This window comes from Apteryx mantelli, chromosome 8 (genome assembly GCF_036417845.1).
Source record: "Apteryx mantelli isolate bAptMan1 chromosome 8, bAptMan1.hap1, whole genome shotgun sequence".
Lineage (NCBI taxonomy): Eukaryota > Metazoa > Chordata > Aves > Apterygiformes > Apterygidae > Apteryx > Apteryx mantelli.
Genome location: NC_089985.1, coordinates 11,066,819 through 11,088,543, shown reverse-complemented (window position 1 = coordinate 11,088,543; position 21,725 = coordinate 11,066,819). Strand labels below are relative to the sequence as shown.

Genomic DNA, 21,725 nt, shown 5'->3' with positions numbered 1-21,725 from the left:
ACCACCTTGCACTCAAACCTAATGTAATCCTGTGTTGTGAAAACTGCAGGCATTCCACATGGATTCAGTTTAGAAGTCACCCAAAAGGCTTAGGGTCATTAGATGGTCAGTCCAAATATGTCCAAGTGGTGTGCACCAGATACTTTATTTCATTAACCAAAATTTAGAAAGGACTAGATATTTAATTCTTTTTAGGGCTACCAAAGTCAGAGCTTACTCTTATATATAAGCAGCTCTTCTCACCCAAGCTTGGGGAAACAGGTAGAATCAAGTACAGCAACACAATTTATTTGTTCCCATGTAGAGGCTCAATTACAAACTGGATCCAAATTTTCAGATCTAGCTGAGAACACAGCAGCTATTTTTTTTCCCCTCTTCAGTAATTGCAAAGAACCCATCCCTATTAGTTGATTTTATAGAGGTAAATGCCTATTTTCCCCCAAAGCCCATACTACTATTAAGTTACAATCAGTTAAGCAATATTCAATACTGCATGAGCCAATACCTAGACAAAAGGGACGATTATAATCAAGACAACTATAGCTTCATATGCTGAAGATAAGATAATCAGCAAGATAAACATGCAATCTAACTTGTGTACTGCAGATACAGCTTGCCAGAAAGATACTATTTAAAGTAACAAGCAAGTGTGAGGAAAGCAGTCTTTCACAACATTGTTCAGAACTGGCTACCTGCAGAGTACAATATCCTTGAGGTTTTCCCCAGAAAAAACAGGGCTCTTTATTTAAGCACAAGCACAGTTCTCCAGAACTGTTACTTCTAAACAGAGAAAGGACTGCTGAAGTATTTAAATGTTTTTCTAAACGTAGTCCTCCTTCAACCAAAACAGGCAGTTGAAAGCTGCTGTTTCCCTAGTGCCACTAGTTGAACTAAAGCAGTTCATGTTCAGTGAAGATCCCTCCCTTATGTCAGTCTTGTGATGAACTAAGCATGTGACCCAACTGCACTGGCCACGGCACTCAGGGAATACACATATCTGCAGGATTTTGCAAATGCTTAGCTATCCAATTTGAAATTACCACTTTGCCTCAAAAAGCATTTCAGCATGTGTTTTAAGCATGTCAGTTCACCCCCTCCCCGCTGCAATAGCATCCCAGGAAAGCATTTCCCCCTTCTTCCTTCACCATTCTGCAGTTTCATGTACCTCTGCCTCTTTGGAAGCACAAACTTACCAGTCCTGTCCCTTGCTTTTCCAAAAGCACTCTTACCTTCCTTCATCAATGAAGTCTACTAAAAGCGTGCTGAGGATGAAGACAATGAGAAGAGCGATGAACATGTGGTAGATTGTCCTGATGTGACTCACTTCAAACAGTTCACTAAGGGAGAGATTCAAATGTTATCAGGCCACTGACATAGTACATCACACCTCCAGTACGTTAGCTTTCCAAGCATTTCACAGTAAGGTAAGGTATCACTGCCATCCCAATTCAAGAGACCAAAAGTTAATGCACAATTTGGAAGTCAGTCTCCATGCCTGCCACCTCCTCAGTTTATCCACAGATAAAGGATAATTAGCCATTATCTCAGTGGTACTGAGAGGACTGTAATTAAGGTTTTCATTAGGAAAACCCTGCAAGTTGTAGTAGAAGTGTGCTAGAAAGAAACAAAGATTAAACAGAAATTAGTCCACCGGGGTTTGAACATGAGAGGGAAAAAGAAAAAAGGCTACTTTGCTAGCAAGGGTATTTTTTGTTAGTTTTTCCTACAGAAAGAAAATGAAGTTAAGCTACTTACTCCAAGAGGGATCTCCTGGCAGTAAAGATCTTGCCATGTTCTGGAGGGGCTCTCAAAATCCTGCAAACAGGAAAGGCAAACATTCAGGACAAAAAAGGAAATAAAGCTCCCGGAACGTGTAACCTTGTTATAGGATGAACCTAAAACTGACTTACTTGGCTTTGTGTAGGTCCTTCTCTGAGCAAGGAGCTGGAAAGAGGGAAGATGAAGAATCCAGGAGCGCTGATTTTGCCACCAAACTGTTCACAAACTCTGTGAAATGACTGTCCACCTCCTTCATGAAAGCAGGCTTCAGTTGCTGATAGAGTGGAAATAGAACAACAAGTTGTTTAAACCTCCAGTACCTTTCCAGAATGGATTTATGCCAGAGGAGGACAGAGCAAGGCATCATCAGAATGCTCCCATTCAACCTGCCAACAGTTAGAGCCAACCTGGATAAGATCAGGGGCTTATCCTGGCCTGTTCACACACCTCAGGCCAGAGGACTTTGAATAATGTTTATCTTCTCTATCAGATGCAACACAGAGGAGGAAAGTAAACATTCGGGCCATCACAAACATCTGGAGTGGCAGGTATTTCATGTATTTTATGGTGCCAAAAAGAAGTTTAGCTCAGCTTAATAAGTGAGCCCCAGAAAACACTTCCCACTCTTAACCAGTCATACCATTAGCATAAAACCCAGCACAAACAAGATTTACACAGAGGCCAATCTAGCGTTACTGGGGAAAAATGGTAGGATCTACTATTTAGCCTCAGAGCATGAAGGCTTGGAGAACTTCTCCCAAACCCCAGGTAGAGTTTTTAAACAAGATGCATTTTGAACATTTTACCACTCTAAGTTAGTTGTTTCTGTAGGAAGTGCTACACCGAGCTCTAAATAGCTATATGCTCTTTGCTGCAGTACAAGTTCTCTTACTCTTTATAAGAAAACAGATGCCCGTGTGCAAATCTCAAAGTATTACCCTTCTGACTAGAAAAGCAGGTAACATGAATTCCCTCAAGAAAAAAAGCAACATGCATTCACTTTGCGTCTTTAAGAACTTACGGAACCTAAAGATCCCAAGATTTGTGTCACTTCAGAAGATATACAGTGATTTAATAGGACTTTTGAGCATCCAGTTCCTCAAAGTCAAACCCTCAGACACAGATTTGTTTTTCCAGTACTCGAGCAAACCCTTGAGTTCCTGAACCATAAGCCTTTCCAGAATGCTCTGCTAGACAGTCATCTTCAGCACAAGAGATAGTTAAGTTTCAAGATATGACTACAAACCCAGTGGCATGCTATGTTTTGTTTTCAAGCAAGTGTCTATTGGTGACATTTGTCTGGCCATCCTTTGGCCTGGGATTTTCCCAGTTCCTGTCCAGATTCAGGGACCAGATCTTTTCTTATGATAACTATATATTATTTGATCTGTTCTGCCTACTGATCAGCTGCTCAAAACATGTATTGTGTCCCTGATCACCTTTAAAATTTTTTACTGCTACCATTTTCTAGTCTTTAAGGCTGATAAGGAACAAAAGCGAGTAACCCATTTTCAAGGAGGGAAAGAAAGAGGTTGGAAGTTGTGTGTAGAAATGATGCATCCTGGAAGGGTCACTTGTGACACGTGGCTCTTGTCAATAGGTGTTTAGAGTTCACTGCCCAACTGTTGTGCTAGAGAAAGCCAGAGCAGCACTTTTTTTTGCTAAGAAGGAACAGGAACGAAGCCTAACAAAACAAGGAAGTCAGACAACTGAAACAGGAGCTTTTAGCTCTAAGCTGCAGCACTGATCTGGCTCTCAGAGATTGTTCCACAACTGCGTTTTAAAGAGTCCTGTTTCCACTGACTGACGCTGGTCATCAGTGATATAGCCCTCATTTTCCAGACATGCTTGGACTAGTTTTTAAATGGTAGATTTGAAAGACTACACTAAGACCACCTCTTTTGACACAAGAGCTTTTAAACTGAAAACAGTAGCACTTTGTAAGAATGCATCATATGTGACAACAGCCAACTGTGCAACAAGTTTAACTCTACAGCAACATATATAACAATCTGAAATGAGGGTACATAAAACCAGAAGACCTTGAAGTCAATATGTATCAGAACTCTGCTTCTCCTGTTCCACAGCAGTCAGATCCAGAGACATCTTTTAAAACAGAAGCTGCAGTAGGAGAAGGAACAGATTAATATTTAACTTAAAAACATTTTTCCCCTATTTGGCAGCTGCCAATGTAGAACAAACAAGCTTCACAAGCACTTAACGACACAGCAGCTCTTAGTAGCTGGTTATTCTTAAAAATTGCTTTCCAAGGGGTAGAGAAGAGGATTTTTTTTTTCCTCCTGCAGAGATGATGTGGCTTTGTTCCTTTATAAACAGGAGAAAGGAGTTAGAGTACTTTAGAACTACAGCTTGTAACAAAACACACCAGTGCTCTCTGGCACAATCTGAATTTACAGCATGTGCACACACGCATATCCCTACCAAAAAAAAAGCCATGTTGAGGCTAGAAGCCCTGTTTTCAGCCAAATGAACTGTCAGTTAGAGTTTAACAGACAAACTTTTTCCTTAAACCAGTTCTTGTCTCTTCAGTAAACACTTTCTTCTTCTTAGCACAACCCTCCAGGCCTGACACCTACTTATTTGTGTGTTTGGATGGGAGGCAAGGGGGGGAGGAGCAGGGCTTAAGCTGTCATTAGATTAAGTTTGATAAAACCAGAGCACCAACCCTACTCTAACTGTAATACTGTACAACATATACCAGTATCTACCACTATTGCTTATCAAAAGGCTGTCATTTGAGCAATTGCCAGTGTAACTGCTAGTGCTCAGTAAGTCAAGAGCATTTCGCTCAGAAGTGTAAGAGATATAATGCACCTCCCACCAGCCTTCAGAATAGCAGCCTTGTTGTACCCTTCTCCAGTTCGGAGCACTTAACCAAGAGCTTCCTGAAGTATGCTTAAAGTCTTACAGACAAGGAATTGGGCAAATCCACTCAGCTGTCACAATTTAATTTTAAAGATAAACTGGCCATTACAAAAACAGAAAGAGAGGCAAGTATGAAAAGAATGCTACACCATAAAAAGCAGAAGCTGGCTATAATCTGATCAGAAGTCGGAGGAAGTTGAGCCAAATATCCCTGCATTTTACTGCTAAAGAAAAGTCGCAAGAGTTCTCCAGTATTTTATTCACTCTTTAGCTATACTTTCCTATATTTTAATTATAGTTATAGTTCATTAATTCTTTAGTTATATCTGTTGTAAATTACACACCCACTACCTGTGAAGAGGTGAGAAAAAAAGATTAATACAGGAAAATATCTCAAAGGTACAGGACATTTTCCTTCTGCCTTATAAGCATTCATTCCCTAACTTGCTTACAAGACCGGGACAATTAGATGACTTCATCTTTACCATTGAAATCTCTGCAGTAGAGTGAAGCAACAGCGCAGGACGACTTGCCCCGAAGAACGTGGGCACTAAGAAACAATGATAGTAGCATGGAGGGTGCGGTTCACTGTTAGCTAACTTCATGTAACTTGGGCATAAGCCATCTTTCCCAGAACAGTTTGAGAAGGCGCACAAAACGCCTCTCATCTCAGCTAAGACAACGGCAGCTCACAGACTCAAAATATATTAGAAATACCCAGTGTTATTTTTCTTGAGGAAGGAAAACGCGGGTGTTGCTCAGTGACAAAAAGAGTGGGACCAAAGCTCAGGAAGGTCTTCTCAATAGCTAGGGGAAGAGCAGCTGTGGGATACCGGCTGCAAGCTGCCTTTTATTCAGTGGATGGCAGGACACAGAGCACTTTAAACATTAAATATGCAAGCTGCCAAAGGGAGCACAGCATGCTCAGCTGACAATCACATTGCCAGAAGTTAGTAGTGAGGGAAGTTCAATTTTATTACAGGCCTCAAAGTTCATTCTTATCTTTGGAGTTTAACCTTTTGGGGTCAAGACAGAACTGCATGTTGATAATACTACCTCTTTTGTGCAAAGTGAGAAAAGGTAAGATGGAGGGGATAAAGAACAGGCAGTATAAAAAAAAAAAATCACTGCACTCAAGCTGTCCCTGAAAAGAAGAGCTTGTGTTCCAGAACTAGTGACTCTGAGACATCCACGGCCAATTATCCCCCTTTTCTCCACCAACATCCATTAGAGTATATTTACCTCAGCTTCTGCTATTAGCTGCATTTTCCTTGTTATCACATGGTCGACATCAACCCGGCCTAAGGAAGGAAAGCAAATATTTAACAGTTGCATTTTCAGTGATATGACCTGCATGACTGAAAACACAAGCAGCAGCATGTGGTAGCTCGGCCACCATTATTTTTTCATAAATGCTTTTTACTTCTAATAAGGTTCCAATAAGCTCACAACTAAGCTGCAGGAAGTTCATAAACTATAAGCAAACATTTTAGACAACCATTTAGGATCACAGCACTGTAAGGCAGGGAACAGCTGATAACATGTTGGACTTTTAAAACTATTTTCTATCAGCAACTCTGCAAGTCTTCAAGGCCTCTAAACATGTTCAGCCTTGAAACAGCAACTAGAACAACCCCCAGAAGGTCATATGCAAGTGTGCTGATCTTTTATCAGGGCTTTATCTTATGCACAGAGAACTAGACATAAGATTAGGTTGTCTGGAGGTCTCCGCGTTGCCAACAGACAAGGTGGTCAAGTCATGACTATCTGTACAAATAGAATAAGTTATCAGCTCTGAAGACAAGCAGAACAGCTAGCTGGAATATTAGCCCATACTGAAAGCTGACTACTCCCACCCCTTTCTTCCACCAGAACTACTAGACTTTGGTCTGACTATTCCTCAATATGCTTTATCACTTAAGCACACAGAATCAGGTCTAATTATGTCATGAACATCATCTGACTTCTGTCATTACCAATATCTTTGACTGATATTTAGAACCTCTAAACCCACCTGTCTTTTGCATAAATAACTATACACATCTGACATACCTGTATTATATCAGGAGGAACAACATACACAAATCAAATTGCCATTTCAGACAAGTGGTGTTTTAAGACCAGGTTTGTCTGCAGTGGTTACACACTGTTGGTAAACCACCTGGTGTTTTACTTCACCAATAACAACAACCAAAACACAGAAAAAATTACTTAAAACAGGTTCTGGCATATGAAGGAAAAACAAGACTAACAGCAATACCTACCGCCTAAAATACTGGTTAGTGTGAAGAGATACAAAAGTCAAGGTTTGCTGGCAGAGGTAGCGTCCTTTGGCAATTATAGCCACCACAGTACCTTATATAGTAACTCAGTTAGTATTGCAACTTCTATATTCAGCTTCTCAGATAACATTGCCATGTTTAGAAGAGAGGCCACAAACTGAATTTCTTTAATAATATTTCAGTAAAGCCCAAATTACCAGATCTGCAGTTTAAGTAGAGGTGCCACTGTTGTGCTGCTGTGTGACCAGAAAACAAAGATATCTAACAATCTGACAGCTCATCATGCAGCCTCATCATCCCTGCCCTGCTTGTGCGCGCCCAGGCTACGCAAACAGACCGCACAGGGCTATTCCAAATAGAAGCAAGTGCTTCTGTGATGCACACTAGTCTGCAGGTGCTCGTATGAGCTGCCAGTTACAAAAGGTATAGACAGACCTGCTGCAGCAATGGCTCCAGCTCCAATACTGTAAGAGTTAAGCGAAACAGGAGACACTGATCAAGCTGTGCTCAGTTATCACAAAACCCAGGACTCTGACAGCATTAGTCTGACCTCCTCCCACTCCACATCAAGTGGTAACATCAGTTTTTGTCTATAAAAACTGCTGCTCAAGCTACAGACTGAAGAATGGACTAGTGGCAACCACCCATTACTTAACAACCTTGTAATGCAGCAATAAACACAAGAATTACCAACACCACAAATTTTTTGGCTGCGTGCAAAGATCAATTTCCACACAAAAAAGAATTCCTGGTTGCTAAGCATCTCTCACCTCCACAACAAAAAGTTACCTCAGCATTTAAGCTTGTCACATTGTTATACTTGCTGAATGAAAGCAGTTTGTGGAAAATGATTCAAAAGTGTAAGAGGCTGTTAGAGTCCTTTCTCCCACTCAGCTTGTGCGCTTTGCCGGAATCAAATGACAATCCCTCCTCCCCTCACCAAAACCAAGCTTTTTCATGAGCAGAACTGTCCTGTACGCATCAACATCTCTACTCCCCCACTTCAGCATCATGTTAATCCCCCCTCATTCTTACTGAAGCAAGAACCACCATGTACTTATCTGCTAACCAGCAACAGACAGAGCTGTTGAATTCGGAGCACACCTAACCTTTCCTGCAAAAAGGCAGGAACCTGCATCTTTCTCTTCTACCCAGCTGCCAATCTTCAAGACCCTATCAAGTTTGCTTGAAGCTGTTCAATAGTGCCACAGAGGACAGGACACATGAGACTTTGGGGATTATGCTACTTCCTTCATAAGCCAAGCTACAAATAGCTATAGCTTTGACCATGTATTTCCTGGCACAATTTGCATTTGAAGCCTTAGTTATTACTACAGCTACCCAGGAGCTGTTTCCAGTTTGGAAATAAAACATTCTTTTTGACTTACAAAGTCTTAAAAGATGGACCTAGTTTTACAGATACCCAAGTATACCTTTAATGATTGCGCAGGAAAGGAGGTCTGACATGCTCGTGTTGTAACCGCTAAACCACGCACAGCGTTCCTTCTGTCACTCCACCCACCCACTAATGTGTGCGCACAGACTACACAGACTAGAAACATACCAAGGTTTAAAAAGGTTTTAAATCAAAATCTGAACATCTTTAGTAGACTCATGCAACAAGCCAAGTAAAACAACTTGTAAGCTCAGTTGCCTCTTATCCAGGATTAAAAAAAAGTCTCCTGAAAAGGAGGAAAACCACCCTGAACAAGTCATTCTGCTGCCTAGCACTGCCCAATAAACTCACGCCAAGTCACCAGACAGGAAACAGAGAAGCTGTAATTCATCCTCTTTCCGAGTCATTCATCTTCTATTGTGCAAGCTGCCACTTACAACCTCAAAGAACATTAGAGAAGGGAATCACCACATGGTTTTGAGTCCTAAAGGAAATGTGCACTAATAGAAATCTGAATCTTTGTTTTCCCTTGACAATGAAAATGAAAACTGGCTCCCTCTGTGTCACTTAGAGATTGCAGCATCATTACCAAAATTGGACTCCAGGTTGCACGGGACAAGCAAGCACATCTTAGCATTTAAAGCAATGTGGGATATGTCTTAAGAGAACAGGAAATAATTTAAAACTCATAAGAAAGTCTCCTTTGAAGATTATTATGAAATAGTAGCAAATTCCGCAGGAGACTGAAGCAGGATTTGCTTTGAAAGAGCTCTGCTGCACAGAGAAAAGTTTCACTTTAAAGGGAATTGTGCTCCCTTCCCACCAGAAGGGGCACTGATAAGAACTTTATCTAGCTGACCACTTATCTTAGACTTTAAGAACTGATTCTTGCAAGATCTTTGACACCTCTGCACCCACCCAAATTCGAAGCAGGCTCAAAAGTCAGAAGAGCAAATGAGCAATTTTTAAGTAAGCTTTGTTGCCCTAGGAAACCAGGCTAAGAAAAGGATCACCTGAAAACTGAGCAAGGTCCTTATTGTTAAAAAAATTAAAAAATGTAGTTTCACAAAAGACTTTACACACAATCTTTTCCAAAGTCTCACTTCCCCTTTTTCAACCTACTCTTGTACATGCTATGGGCAAGTGACATTGGGATGACTACAAAACCACCCCATTCATATGATTAGTGCTGCAGCTTGGGATCCAGCAAAAAGTTTCCAGGAGACTCTTTCCAGCACTCTACCGAACAAGCTCACAAGATGAACTGTGTTAGAAAGCAGCCAAAAATTTTGCTTAACCACTAAGTCTGAAACTACAGCCAAGGGCACAAATGACAATAAGTCATTTGAATAAAGCCAGGGCTTTTATGCAGTATCATGGTTTCAGCTTGTAATGACTTCAGCAGCCACAGGAGCCGCCTGCAGTTCAGCACTCTGAGTCATTCCCAGCCCAACTGTTACAGCACTGTGGCAGCACATTTGTTATCAAGCAGTTAGAAGAATCCAGGGACACTGCTGCTGTCTAAATCACTGCAGAGCATTCGTGACAAAAATGTCTCCCTGCAGAAAACACTAAGAAAGGCACATGAAGAACAAACTACAGTTTATTGCCACATGTACTTCAAGAAAGTTATTTCCCAGGTGGATTGGGCAACCAACCACACCAGACAAGAATGCCTGACAATCACTCACAGTTCAGAAGGATTTTCCCCTAATGTTATCAAAATTTTAGTTTCAGGATCTCATTGTAAAGTCCCAGCTACAAACTGATACTTTTGCACCTGGTACTGCCCTGCCCTAGAAGGGTTTAAAAATATTATCCTTAATCTTTCTTGATTGGGCAACTTATCACTAAAGAGGTTAAAGCAAAACAGGCAGAAGGACTTCCCGTTACTGATACCTGGATTCCAAGGCTCCTCCAACCACTGGGGATGTTATCTGAAGGACAGCTACGTTAAAGCCACCACAGTGCAAGTCTACTGTAAAGAGGGAAGCTTTCCATGTCCACTGCAATACAGTGCATGTTAATAGTTTGATGCTAGCAAGCCTTATTCTGAATTATGCTAATTTATTTGGCCACTCAGCAGATAGAGGCAAGTTATGACTGGATTGACTCCATAGCTCAGCTGATCTGCTTAAAGAACACAAAGGCCACACGATCTATGTCACTGCGTTGCAGTCTGGCAAGGAATTCAGTTCAGGAGTCAAGCCTGCAGGAACACAGGACCCAAACAGACTCTTCGCTAGCAGAGGGAAACACCAGCATTCTCCAATTTGTAAAGAGCCAGCATGTCCCCAGATTTTTTTTTTTTTTTTTAAAACATGGAACTTCTCAGCCTTTACCAAACCAGGGGTGCAAACCAGGAAAGTGTCTAGAATTACCAGAATCCACTTAATCTTAGAAGTGACAACTTTATGTTTTATCCATCTCCCTGAAATACATCCAAGAAACTCAATTCCAACAGCTTAACCCCAAATTCATTAATCCATAAGCAGCGGCCTTTACAACCCACTTGTTCCTGCAAGTCAGACAGCAAACATTAAAGAAGCTTTCTGAATTGATCCCTGCTTTGGAGCTCCTTCCTCCTACACCCATCAGTAGGCACACACCATTCATGCAGCTTCATGAACGTTCCTACCAAGAATGGTCAATAGCAACCTCTTCCTTAGAGGATAAGGACTCCTTTTCAAGGCCAGCTTTACTGAACAGGCTTACTTCAGCAAACAAAGCTTGTTTGCAGACCAGTCACCAGACTTGCAATCCTTTTTGATTTCTAGGGAAGTAAGGACAGACTCTACAGCCATCAGTTTGCCATTTTGAGTGGTCTAATCTCAGCATTCTGGAGGCTCTCAGATGCATGTGGAAGAGCTATGTCTTCTCTAACCTTTTATGATCTTTCCAGCTAGTTTCTACTGCAACCATTCCAGGTAAGACTTTTTTCCTACCAGTAATGCATTATCATCAATATCTCATTAAGCAAAACAGTTTTAGATTCATTTACATATTTTCAACTGAAAACAGAGGACTACTCTTATTAAGGACACCTGGCTCTCAACAGGGGATCAGTGCTGCCTAGATCACTTGTTGACTCTATGCCAGTACCAAATTAGTTTTTAAATATGACATTGGAGCCAATTCAGCAAGAAAAAAGGAGGTAATGAGACTAAAGTTCAGCTACTCTGTGGAAGTAAAATTACAGGCTGAATCACTACAAGACACAAACACAAAGACAGCAGAATCCTTCCTGCAATCTCAAAGCTATGAGCATTTCCACCTTACTATAAATGTGGAAGGACCTGAATACAAACTGTTCAGGCGTAGAACCTGGCAAGCAATGAGACCATTTCCAGCAACACTGATGGAGCAAGAGGAAAAAAACATGCTATATAATTGGAAGAACCAGGAACTTTTAATCTAAAGCCAATATATGGATTCTAATTATGCTTCCAAATTATGCTTGCAAACAAGTTCAGGTCAGTCAATGCATTTCAGTTTTAACAGAAATGGGATAATTGGCCTAGAGGTCTCTAAGAAATTCACACACTTCTGGAAACAAATCACTTGGCCCCCGACAAACACTCAAGTTTAAAATCAGATTCCGTGCATTAATCAGGGAAGATTCAAGGGTGGGAAATCACATTAGTGGGTTTAGCTTTTGTGCAGGAAGAATTGCCACAAAGATGCTTCTTGCATACAAGTTATAGTCATCATGGTCTCTAACCTGGCTGGAATCCCTTGACTGCAATAAACATGCATCTTGTTTAAAATTCTGCACAGCATCCAGTATTAAGATGCTACAGCATAAATAGGATGTTGCCAGACATAAAACCATTAGCCTCAGGCTGCCTTTGTATCAAGACTAAGGCCTGAGGAAAGGCTATTCACAAGTGAATGGCTAGCACAAAAGAAGCCATTCTCCTGAGAAATTCTTCCACCTGAGCTGTTCTTTCACAGAAAGCCCTGCCTATTAATGGTGTAAACTCTGTAAATATGCTGTACAACAGCAAGTGGCCACATATTCAGGACACGTGAACACTTTCCTCAACTTTCGAAACCTTAACAATGTGTGTCAGAGCTGCTGACCTAACCCCATCATACAGAGGAATTTCTGGCCGAAGGGATGCATCTTCCTCATGTTCTATGATGTGGTCAGGCATCGGAGACCAACTGCTGCCTCCTACCTGCTGTGGCACTCATATTGCTCCTATCACTGTGCTGAGTGAAGCATCTGCAGAAACCAGTAACACTACTGAGTCTTTGTGACACTTCTGCTGAGTTGGCAGCCACCTTGAGAGGCAGAGACTCCAAGTCTCAACTAAACGGGATTCCTCTCAGCTTTCCTCACTGTCCTTTACTGCAGTTTGGACTATCAAAATGTACAGCTTTGCACTTAGCCCCAGACAAGCTCAGATGTAGTGTCAGTGAAAAATGATATTCAAAAATTAGTATTTAGACAGATGTTTTAGCTCCAACCCCAGGGCCAGCCTGCTCACAATGCTGCAAATCTTTTTGCCAACTTAAGCCTCAGAAAGTGGGAATCAAGAAAAGGGACATGGTAACTTGCTAGCATTTCACAAAAATGCAGGGGTCTGCCTAAACAGATCTAACTGCAGGATTATGGCTCTAACATACCTGTGCAACTTAGCTAAGTAAAATAAGCATCAAGAGCCCTAATATTACAGCAAAACCCACCAGGCATATGTCTATGGATGAAAGCTCAGAGCACGTTCAAGAGATCTGACCCAGAACACTTACTTGCTCTGAACCCACACTATCTTACCTGAAGTGACATTGTCACATTTCAGAGGAATTAAAAATGAAAAGGCTTATAAAAACAGGCACGCTCCCCTGTCAAGTGGTAATTATCACAGCTGTATTTATTCTTCATCCACAAGCCAGCAAGAACTCAAATCTATGTTTAAGTTAAGGTGTTTCCATAGATAATCAGATTAGAAGCAGGCTTCTACTTCATGATAATTCCTTTTCCAATAGCCACTAACTTTTTGTAAGTCTCTAAAAATAGCATTATTGGAACAGTCACATATGACTGGCATAAAACATTGGCATCACCAAAACCTTAAAATCTCATTCTACAAATGGTTTGTGCAGTAGTTTTCCCTCCAACATATTTTTTTGTAAGAAGAAATATCACTCCTCCTAAAGGGTACAGCATAACTCAAGTCTGAGACTATCAGTGTCCATGGAGTCCACAGGCAAAGTCCAAACTCCCATACAATTTCCCTACAAATCAAGGGACAGAAGACACATGGCAGCAGCCATCCCACAAAACCAGCTAAAGCCATATTACCTCTGATGTGGCCATATTAGATTAATACAAATTCAACTGTTTGTTGCTGTATTACACCTTGTCTGGCAGCCAAGGTTGAGACCAGGTAGGAGTTATTAGGACTACTCTTCGTGGCAGCCTACCTCCATCAGTCTGTCATCATGCACACACCAGCTTGGTCTGATATGTTAAAGACCGTTTTGTTGAAAGCCTTCAGGAAGGCACATACATAAAGCCCGTGTGGAAATAAGTAGTGCCCAGAAGAAGCGTTTAAATACACCAGGATTCCAAAAAAATGTTGTCAAGATGCATTTACACTATTTATAGCATTAAAGCCTTTCTTCCTCATCACACACATTTCTGCTGTGATAATTAACCATTTTACTCCAGATCCCTGCAAACACTGCAGTCCATAGCCTCTGAGGCACAGTTCTGCAGGACAGCACTCTGGTCAACCTGCATCTGCTGAAGAAATGCAGCTGGCACGCAGGGAGCTCCACCTTGGGAAGCAGTCTAAGAGCAGAATAACTGAAATGAAAGAGCGAAGGGGCAAGAGCCATGAGCTGAGAAGGACACCTTAGAGGAGATCAGGTGTCAGACATGAAACTAACCCTGAATGAAAAATATCTCACCATTGCTTGCGTTTTGGAATGACCTCTCGCCCTCAGGTCTCCTCTGCATTTCTTCATTCTCAGAGGTCCTGTAGGTCGTAGTGGAGCCAGACTGACGTTTTCTTACACAGTCTTCACCTGCCATTATTGTCTGAACAGAAAGGGATAGGAAATTATTAATGAAGAAACTCATTTATTCTTTACACTGGTTAAGAATAGATTTACACAGCTTTCTTCATACTAAAGTTAGATTTTCTTCCTTCCATTAAAAATGCAAAGCAAGGGTCGGGGATAATAAACACACACATGCATCAGCCATTTACTGTGGATCACACTTCCTACTTTTTCCCCTACTCCAAGCACTAAAGGAGCAAAGTAACCAAGCAAATTCCCCATCATTACTACAATAACCATTCTTCTCACTCCCCCAAACCTTCTAAATAGGTATTTAAAGCGACTTCTAATTCTTTGTAGAATCCTAAAGGCCAAGAAGCCCTTGCAAATGCTTTCTGATAGTCCATCTGACAGCAAAATTTGTTTTCCAAGAGATCTGGCATGTTTGCTTTGTAAAAATCACCCGCAAGATTTTGTCCAAGTCAAGCATCTTCCTGTCAGGCCTTCAGTTTTACTGAAAAAGCAGCTTCCTCAATAGATCCTTGTACCCTGTTTGGCCAGACAACAGTTGTATTGCAAACCAAGGGAAAAACAGGAAGAGAGAATCAGGTTTGAAGTACACTGGATTCGATGACAAAGGTCACAGCTGAGGACAGAACTGTTAGTAGCGAACACCTGAACTACTAGAGTTAGGCTGAAAACACAGAAAATCCTTGTTTAAGGAAGGGCAGGGGGAAGGGGGCTTTCAGATTCTGATTTGGTCACAAAGTGACATTCCAGTGTACACTCCACTAGAGACAGCTCAAGAGACTCTCAGAGATGTAGCTAGAACCAGGGACAGTTACCAGAACTGGACTTCCAGAACACCTCACCGGCATATATGCAGTTACATTTACAAACTAATGCCTTGCCTTTATGATGCATTTTTCACCCTGGTGCAAACTCTTTAACAGACACGTGCTTTGTTGCTAGAGAACTGGACATACACACTAGCACAGATAAGCCGTTAGAGACGGGCAAGGAAAATTCACACACCTGTAGAAAAACTAGAGTAGGCAGAATATAATTATTTAAAGTCTGGTTTATTCAAACTACTGGGACCAGCACTTCTGCAAAAGGGAAGTGGGACCTGTATGTTCACATGCTGTCACGGCCTCAGCTTCCTGTGTTTGTCCCGCTAGCAGAACAACCTCCCACCCTCCTTTTGAGCACCACAAAATACAGAAAAATTTTGCAATACCAAACAGCAAATCACTAACTCATTCACCAACATTGTTTCTTGCAGCACACTGTCTATCCTAGCCCTGTCTTACAAAATCACAGCCAGGTCAAGAAGCTATTAAACAGAGACCATAAAAATGACAAACTTCCCAGCTGACTTTGTAAAACACCTGATAGCTTGCACTATCATAATCTTCATAAAGCAGAATGCATTTACTCAAACACTTCAGAACATAAAAAACAGGCAGGAATATGGTAAATCTTCCTACAGTAAATAGGCTCACTAGTGCAGAAAACTAGTTCAGAGGACATAATCTACTTCTACCAGCTCTGTCATTAGCTATTGCTACCACCCTCTTAAATAACCCCCTTAGCTTTAAATGCAACAGTCACTGTCATGAAGACATCACACTTACCACCCACCTTTCCCACACAGTTCCAAGTACGGACACTACCAGATTATGTCAGAGTGAAGAATCATTTTGCCCACCAGAGGCTTACAACTCTAAGGAGACCCCGGACACGCAAACTTTTCAACCCTTCTGCTCTTACACATGTAAGATGCCCCGAATCCTATCACACAATAAGAATGATCAAATAACAGGGTGCACCTGGGCCACTAGAGAGCCTCTCCAATGCCTCCTGACTGAAGTTAAGTTGCTCTTGGGAGCCACATCCCCTGCATAAAGGGCACCTGTTTCCCAGTTCTAACAGAGGACCAGGACTTTGTTTCTTTTCTCAGAATACTCTCCACCCTCTTCGAGAGGTGATAAAGATATTCCTTCCTCTTCAGTGCAGCTGTAGGAGCAGCTGCAGTACCTGACTGAAAGGCTAAGAGAAGGAAATTAAAAGTAAAGAGATCCAGGATGGGAGAAGGAAGAACCACGTGTGGAAAAGAGCAATTAAGTCAAAGAGTTGCAATTATAACTGAACTTTATGTAAAATTGTAACAACTCAGTTCAGATGGCTGACTGATCAGAACAAAGCCTTTTTGGCAAAGAAACAAAAATTGTGTTGGGGGAATCTAGGAAGACACAACCATTTTCCTTGTGCAGTTTCCATATGAAAAGAGGTATAACATTGCAATAACTAAGTATCTATCAGCACATCCGTCTTTAAAGGGGACATCAAATCTTCCCTCTAGTTTCTGCTAGAGTCAAGTCAATCACAACAGAGTGCCAGGATAAATCTGAAGCGTTCACCATCTCCTTCACCAGAGGAAGTCTCTCCCTGCAGCTTGGAAACACTCACTCCTTTCACCCCACTCTGAGCACTTGCTGTATATCTGGAATCACAAACACATCCCATTACCAGGTTTCCCAGGAGAAACTCACCCATTTTATAGCTATTTTGACCGCATTATAGCGCTCGTAAAGAGGTGCCAGTAAACTGAGTTTCCCCTTTTTGCCATTCCAAATACTGCTAATTAGAAGTACGCCTTAGGAGAAGCGCAACACCTTCCAGGAAGTACACCTTTGCATTTCAAAAGGTTTAGCAACACCGCCAGGGCACATCTTCCAGCTCCGGTTAAGTTTATGCTAAACAACCACCCTACGCCAAACACCTTTCAGCATCCCGCGGGTTTTCCTGGCGCCTTCAGACACAGCGCTAGCTAGCAGAGCCGCCGCCGCCGCCGCAGCAGCAGCAGGAGGGCTCCTCCCGCGCCAGACGGGTACCCAAACAAAGTTAAGGTCATTCCACAGCTCGCCGCAACGCGCAGATCGCTCCGCAGGAGAGAAAGCCCGAAAGCGCCGCACAACAGCGCCGCGCTCGCCCCGGCCCGCGGAGCGCTGCCCGCTCGGCCCTGCCCGAGGGCCGCCGCCGCCGCTCCCCCTCCGCCGCTGCCGGCGGGGGGCGGGCCCGGCCTAACGGCGCCGGCGGGGCGGCACGGAGCGGGCACGCAGCGAGCCCGCCGCCGCCGCCGCGCGGCCAGGCCGGGGCTGAGGCGGCGGCGACCCCCCAGCCCAGCCCAGCCCAGCCCGCGCCCCGCCGCGGAGCGTCACCTCGAGCGAGGCCGCCGGCTCTCCGCGCGCAACGGCTTCCCGCCTCCGCGCGCGGCGGCCCCTCTTCCCTCGGCCCGCTCACGTCACCGCGCAGGGGGAGGGCGGAGCGGCGCCGCCGCCCATTGGCTGCGGGGCGTTCCGGGAGGAGGGCGCCGGGCGCGCGGCGGGGGGCGCCGGGCGGCACGTGAGGCGCACGTGGGCGCGCGCCCTCCCCCCTCCCTCCCCCCCCCGCGCGGCGCCCCCCGCAGTTTCCCGCCTCTCCCCCCTTCCCCCCCCGACTTTTCTGTCAGCGCCTCGTAACGGCCGGTGGCGGCCGGACGGGGCGGCCGGACGCGCGCTCCCGCCGCCGCCCGCCTCGTCCCAGCCCTCTTGAGGCCGAGCTTAGAGAGGCGGGAGAGGCGCACCTAACCCCTAGGGATGGGGGGTGGTCGTGGCCGCCCCACCCCGAGGTCCTGGCCAGCTTCAGGCAGCCACCGCATACCAACTGTAGAACCACAGCAGATGTGTCCCCCCTCGCCCCCCCCCCAAAAAAAAAAAAAAAACAACCCATGGCTCATGGAAAGCTTATTTCAAAGACCCGGGAGGACACGCAGTCAAGGCCGGGAGGCCTAGGGGAGCCCGCGGCTCCGTCTGTCCTTGTCCTTCGGGAGGAACACAGCGGTTGCTCCACAAGTACTTCGCCCGGCTTCTGGGGATTTCGTACACACGGGTCCCCTGTCGTGAAACTCGAGCGGCTTTGCAGAGGCAAGGATAAAACTGAGTATAAAACTGAGGATAAATATCTCTACAGGGAAGTAGAATTGGAGCGCCTGCCATTTGAGTAGCACCAACAAATAGTTTTCTGCGCCAAGGGATAAATAATCGCAGCCAAAAGTTTCACCCCAGGGACCCTGAGCTCCTCACGGAAATGTTTCATGTGAACGAGCAAAGCCGTCGCTCACCAGTCGGGTGGGAGCCCAGGAAGGGACCTCATGGGAGAGGTCTCATTCCAGACCCAGCCTGTCATCTACAGCATCAAAAACTGGGTGAAAAGCTCCGATTTGCACTCTGGTTTCTGTCGTTTGCTAGGAAGAGGCAGGCACATGACAGACCGTGAGTCACTGGAACGCCTCAACAGCAAACAAACTCTAGTAACCTTTCAGGAACTGCATTTCACAAGTGCAAATGGGAAGGTATTCCCAAAATAGGGAGAACTAAATCACTCGTTTTCTACCAGCAGGCACGTATCCTTCCCTCTGGGCTATGCACACTACTTACTTAGATACACCTTGAAAGGTTGTCCCAAAGCTATGACCAGGTTTTAGAATATTTCACAGTTTCTGTCACACTTCACCTTATCAGTCCTGTTCTCTGCTGGTAAAACAAATTTGTTTCGACCAACACATACCTGAGAAACATCTTTTTAAATGTTTAACTCTGCTGGGGCTATTTGGACTTTTTTTTTAAGTAATCTTTGGGGACTCTGAGCAGAGCCACTGAGTGAAAAATTGAAAGAGATTTGGGTGGCAATAATTGTTTGCAATATCAATCCACCACCTATCTTTCACGCTGCTTAGTAGGAGAACTGTTGTAATCATTAAAAGCCAAATCCTATCATTGCTAACATGCAAAGAGCTGCATGAATGATACCACTGGGAATTTTCACATAACTGAGCCACCGACTGCTGCAAGTCCATTTTAGCACATTTTCTTAGAGTTACCCTAAAGTCAGGCTACACATGATCACTGATGCCCTGATGCTGAAAACGCTGCACCAGCTATCTACACTGAAATGTCTGGTGGTGCCAACATGAGCTGGGTGAGCAAGGAGAAGAGAAAAAAAAAACTCCAAAAGTTCCTTAAAGATCAGTATGAAACTGTTTCATCAAATTAGTAAAACACTAACTCTGGATGGAGATACCTTTAAGAGAAAGAAAGGCAGACATAACCATCCGAGCTAATGAATTTTTATTATTCTGCCCGTAAAGAGGCAAGAGACAGGTGCCATCCTATTTTATTAGCACCTCTTAAAAAAACCTCCTCCAGTTACATCATTAACGCTGCTTCTCACCAACGTGCTTGTGATCTTGATTTTTCAAGAGGAGTGTTATTTTACATTCACCCTACTAGGCGCGTTGCTCAATGATTGCCTAACCGCCAGTGCTCCCGAGGGCTCCTGGCTGAACCACCGCGGGGTCGTTTCCACGTGTTGACATGGGAAGTGGTGTCCCTGACACTGCAGCCCTTTGCTTATGCTTTGCTTGCTCTCACCTCACCTGGCACTGGGCAGCCACTCCTGCCCCCTCGATTTCTGCAGCTTGTCCCAGTTCTCTTTTCTTTTTCTTTTTCCCCGATTTTGTGTGCAGGTTGTGTATCGACAGTTAGACTGGGGATGCAGGGGACCCTGGCTGTGTCTGCCTTAAACCTACCAGCTAAGAGGGAGCATAAAGAAAAGCCTTTGTGTTTATTCTTACGTTCTGCCCAGGGTGGATGGATACATCCACATTATGACTGGGGGGGTCCATGCAGCCAAGTGGAGGCAGCGTGCGAGGCAGCAGCAGGGCCTGTACTGGCCAGCATTAGAGAGGTGGGGACCGTAGAGGGGGGAGGCAAAGGGCTGAGGCTTTCACATCCCCGCTGGAAAATCTGTGCCTTGCCCTGTTCCTTTCTGCCGTTCTTGGCACTGGTGCAAAACTGATGTGATTAACACTGCCTATTTTTAATTCTGTGTAACTCAGATTTATTTTCTATTTTAGGATTTTTGGTGTCAGTCGTCTCAGGTACTAAGTAGCTGTGGTGGTTTCTGATGCCTGCATTTATTGCCACTGATTTTAATTAGAATAATTCATTCCTTTAAAGCTTCTGTCTGGCCTTTAGAGTCAGTTATCCAAGAGCTTCAATACTTTCACATATTTTAATATAGCGTAGTATTTCCTACAATATACTGCTTAAAAGTACAGTTTATAATTTCTCCTTAAAGGAAACAAATGCATGCACCATAGCAATGTCCTACTGTATTAATGAAAGAGCTCCCTCAAGTGGTACAAAATATTGTACACGTTCCACCTTTTTTTGAAGTTACATTTTTAACCTTTTAATCTAATACTAATAAAATGCCAGTAAAATTAGATGTATAATGTAAAGTTGGCTATAAGTGTAGCAGTTAATGAGCTTCCATCTTTGCATAACCAGAAAAAATGGCACTAAGACTGAGACCAAAACTCAAACAGCCAAGTGCTGCCGTTAAAAATGACATTTAAGAAACTGTAGAGGATTTCAGAATGATCAGTAATGCATGACTGAATTTTGGCAAGAAGACCTAAAACTAGCTCCAGCAGATATCACGTTGTTGAGGATGTCTGATGTGTTTATAAATCTCAGAGATTATTTTTTAAAGCTCGGGTTCAAGTTTTCACAGTTCCTACTATCACCATATCAAGATATTGCGTGTAATTACCCTTGCTCCTCTTTACTTTGTGTGAGGCATACAGTTTTCAAAATATTTGGTGACAGAGATTGAGCTTAGCAGACTTCTGGGATAAGAGAGAAGCAGGAATCAAACTCAGACTTCAGAGAGCAATTCTTTGCACAGTTACGTTCCAAGCAATAAAGTCGCAGGTTTTTTGCTGGCGGATGGAACAGTCAGAAAGAAACAAGCTCATCTCTTTCAGCAGAGGGCAGTGGTATCCTTACTCAAGCATCACACCACTTCTTGCTCCTGGACTGAAATCATCCTTTAAAGGGTGAAGCCCTGCTGCCGCCAGCAGGTTGCTGGCCTCCACTCAGAGCTCAGCAAATCAAGGGTTGAGCTTCTTGACCTGACCAAACAGAAGACACATCAGCCAGCTTCCTTGCTGTGATTCCATTGCTCAAGTATGAAAAGGGGAAACCTGCATTATTTTCTGAGGGGCAAATAATTTTCCTTTTCCCTACCATTTTTGAAGTAATCGGATTAATCCTGTCGACTGGGGTGGTGTAATAGCTTTTTTTTTTAATGAGGAGGTTATTTCTTCAGTATAGTTAAAAAGGAGATCCTCCTAATCTGCTGAACACCAAATTAGGAAAAATATTGAATCTGTATAGGTATAATTACTGAGTAACCTTGCTAAGCTGAGCTGTGTTTTCTGAAACTGTTCTTTACTTTCCGTAACACAGCCAGCTTTCCCT

General features: G+C 43.5%; 1 protein-coding gene across 1 annotated transcript in view; it reads right to left on the bottom strand.

Annotated features, from left to right (window-relative positions):
* SOAT1 (sterol O-acyltransferase 1) overlaps positions 1 to 21,725 on the bottom strand; it is a 46,166-nt gene that overhangs the window by 12,665 nt on the left and 11,776 nt on the right. Inside the window, exons 2-6 of the mRNA XM_013943266.2 lie at positions 14,263 to 14,392; positions 5,908 to 5,966; positions 1,911 to 2,053; positions 1,756 to 1,815; positions 1,230 to 1,337 (exon numbers count right to left, since the gene is read on the bottom strand). Of these exons, the coding sequence (XP_013798720.1) occupies positions 1,230 to 1,337; positions 1,756 to 1,815; positions 1,911 to 2,053; positions 5,908 to 5,966; positions 14,263 to 14,386 (494 nt within the window). The 5' untranslated portion in view covers positions 14,387 to 14,392. The remainder of the gene's footprint in view (positions 1 to 1,229; positions 1,338 to 1,755; positions 1,816 to 1,910; positions 2,054 to 5,907; positions 5,967 to 14,262; positions 14,393 to 21,725) is intronic.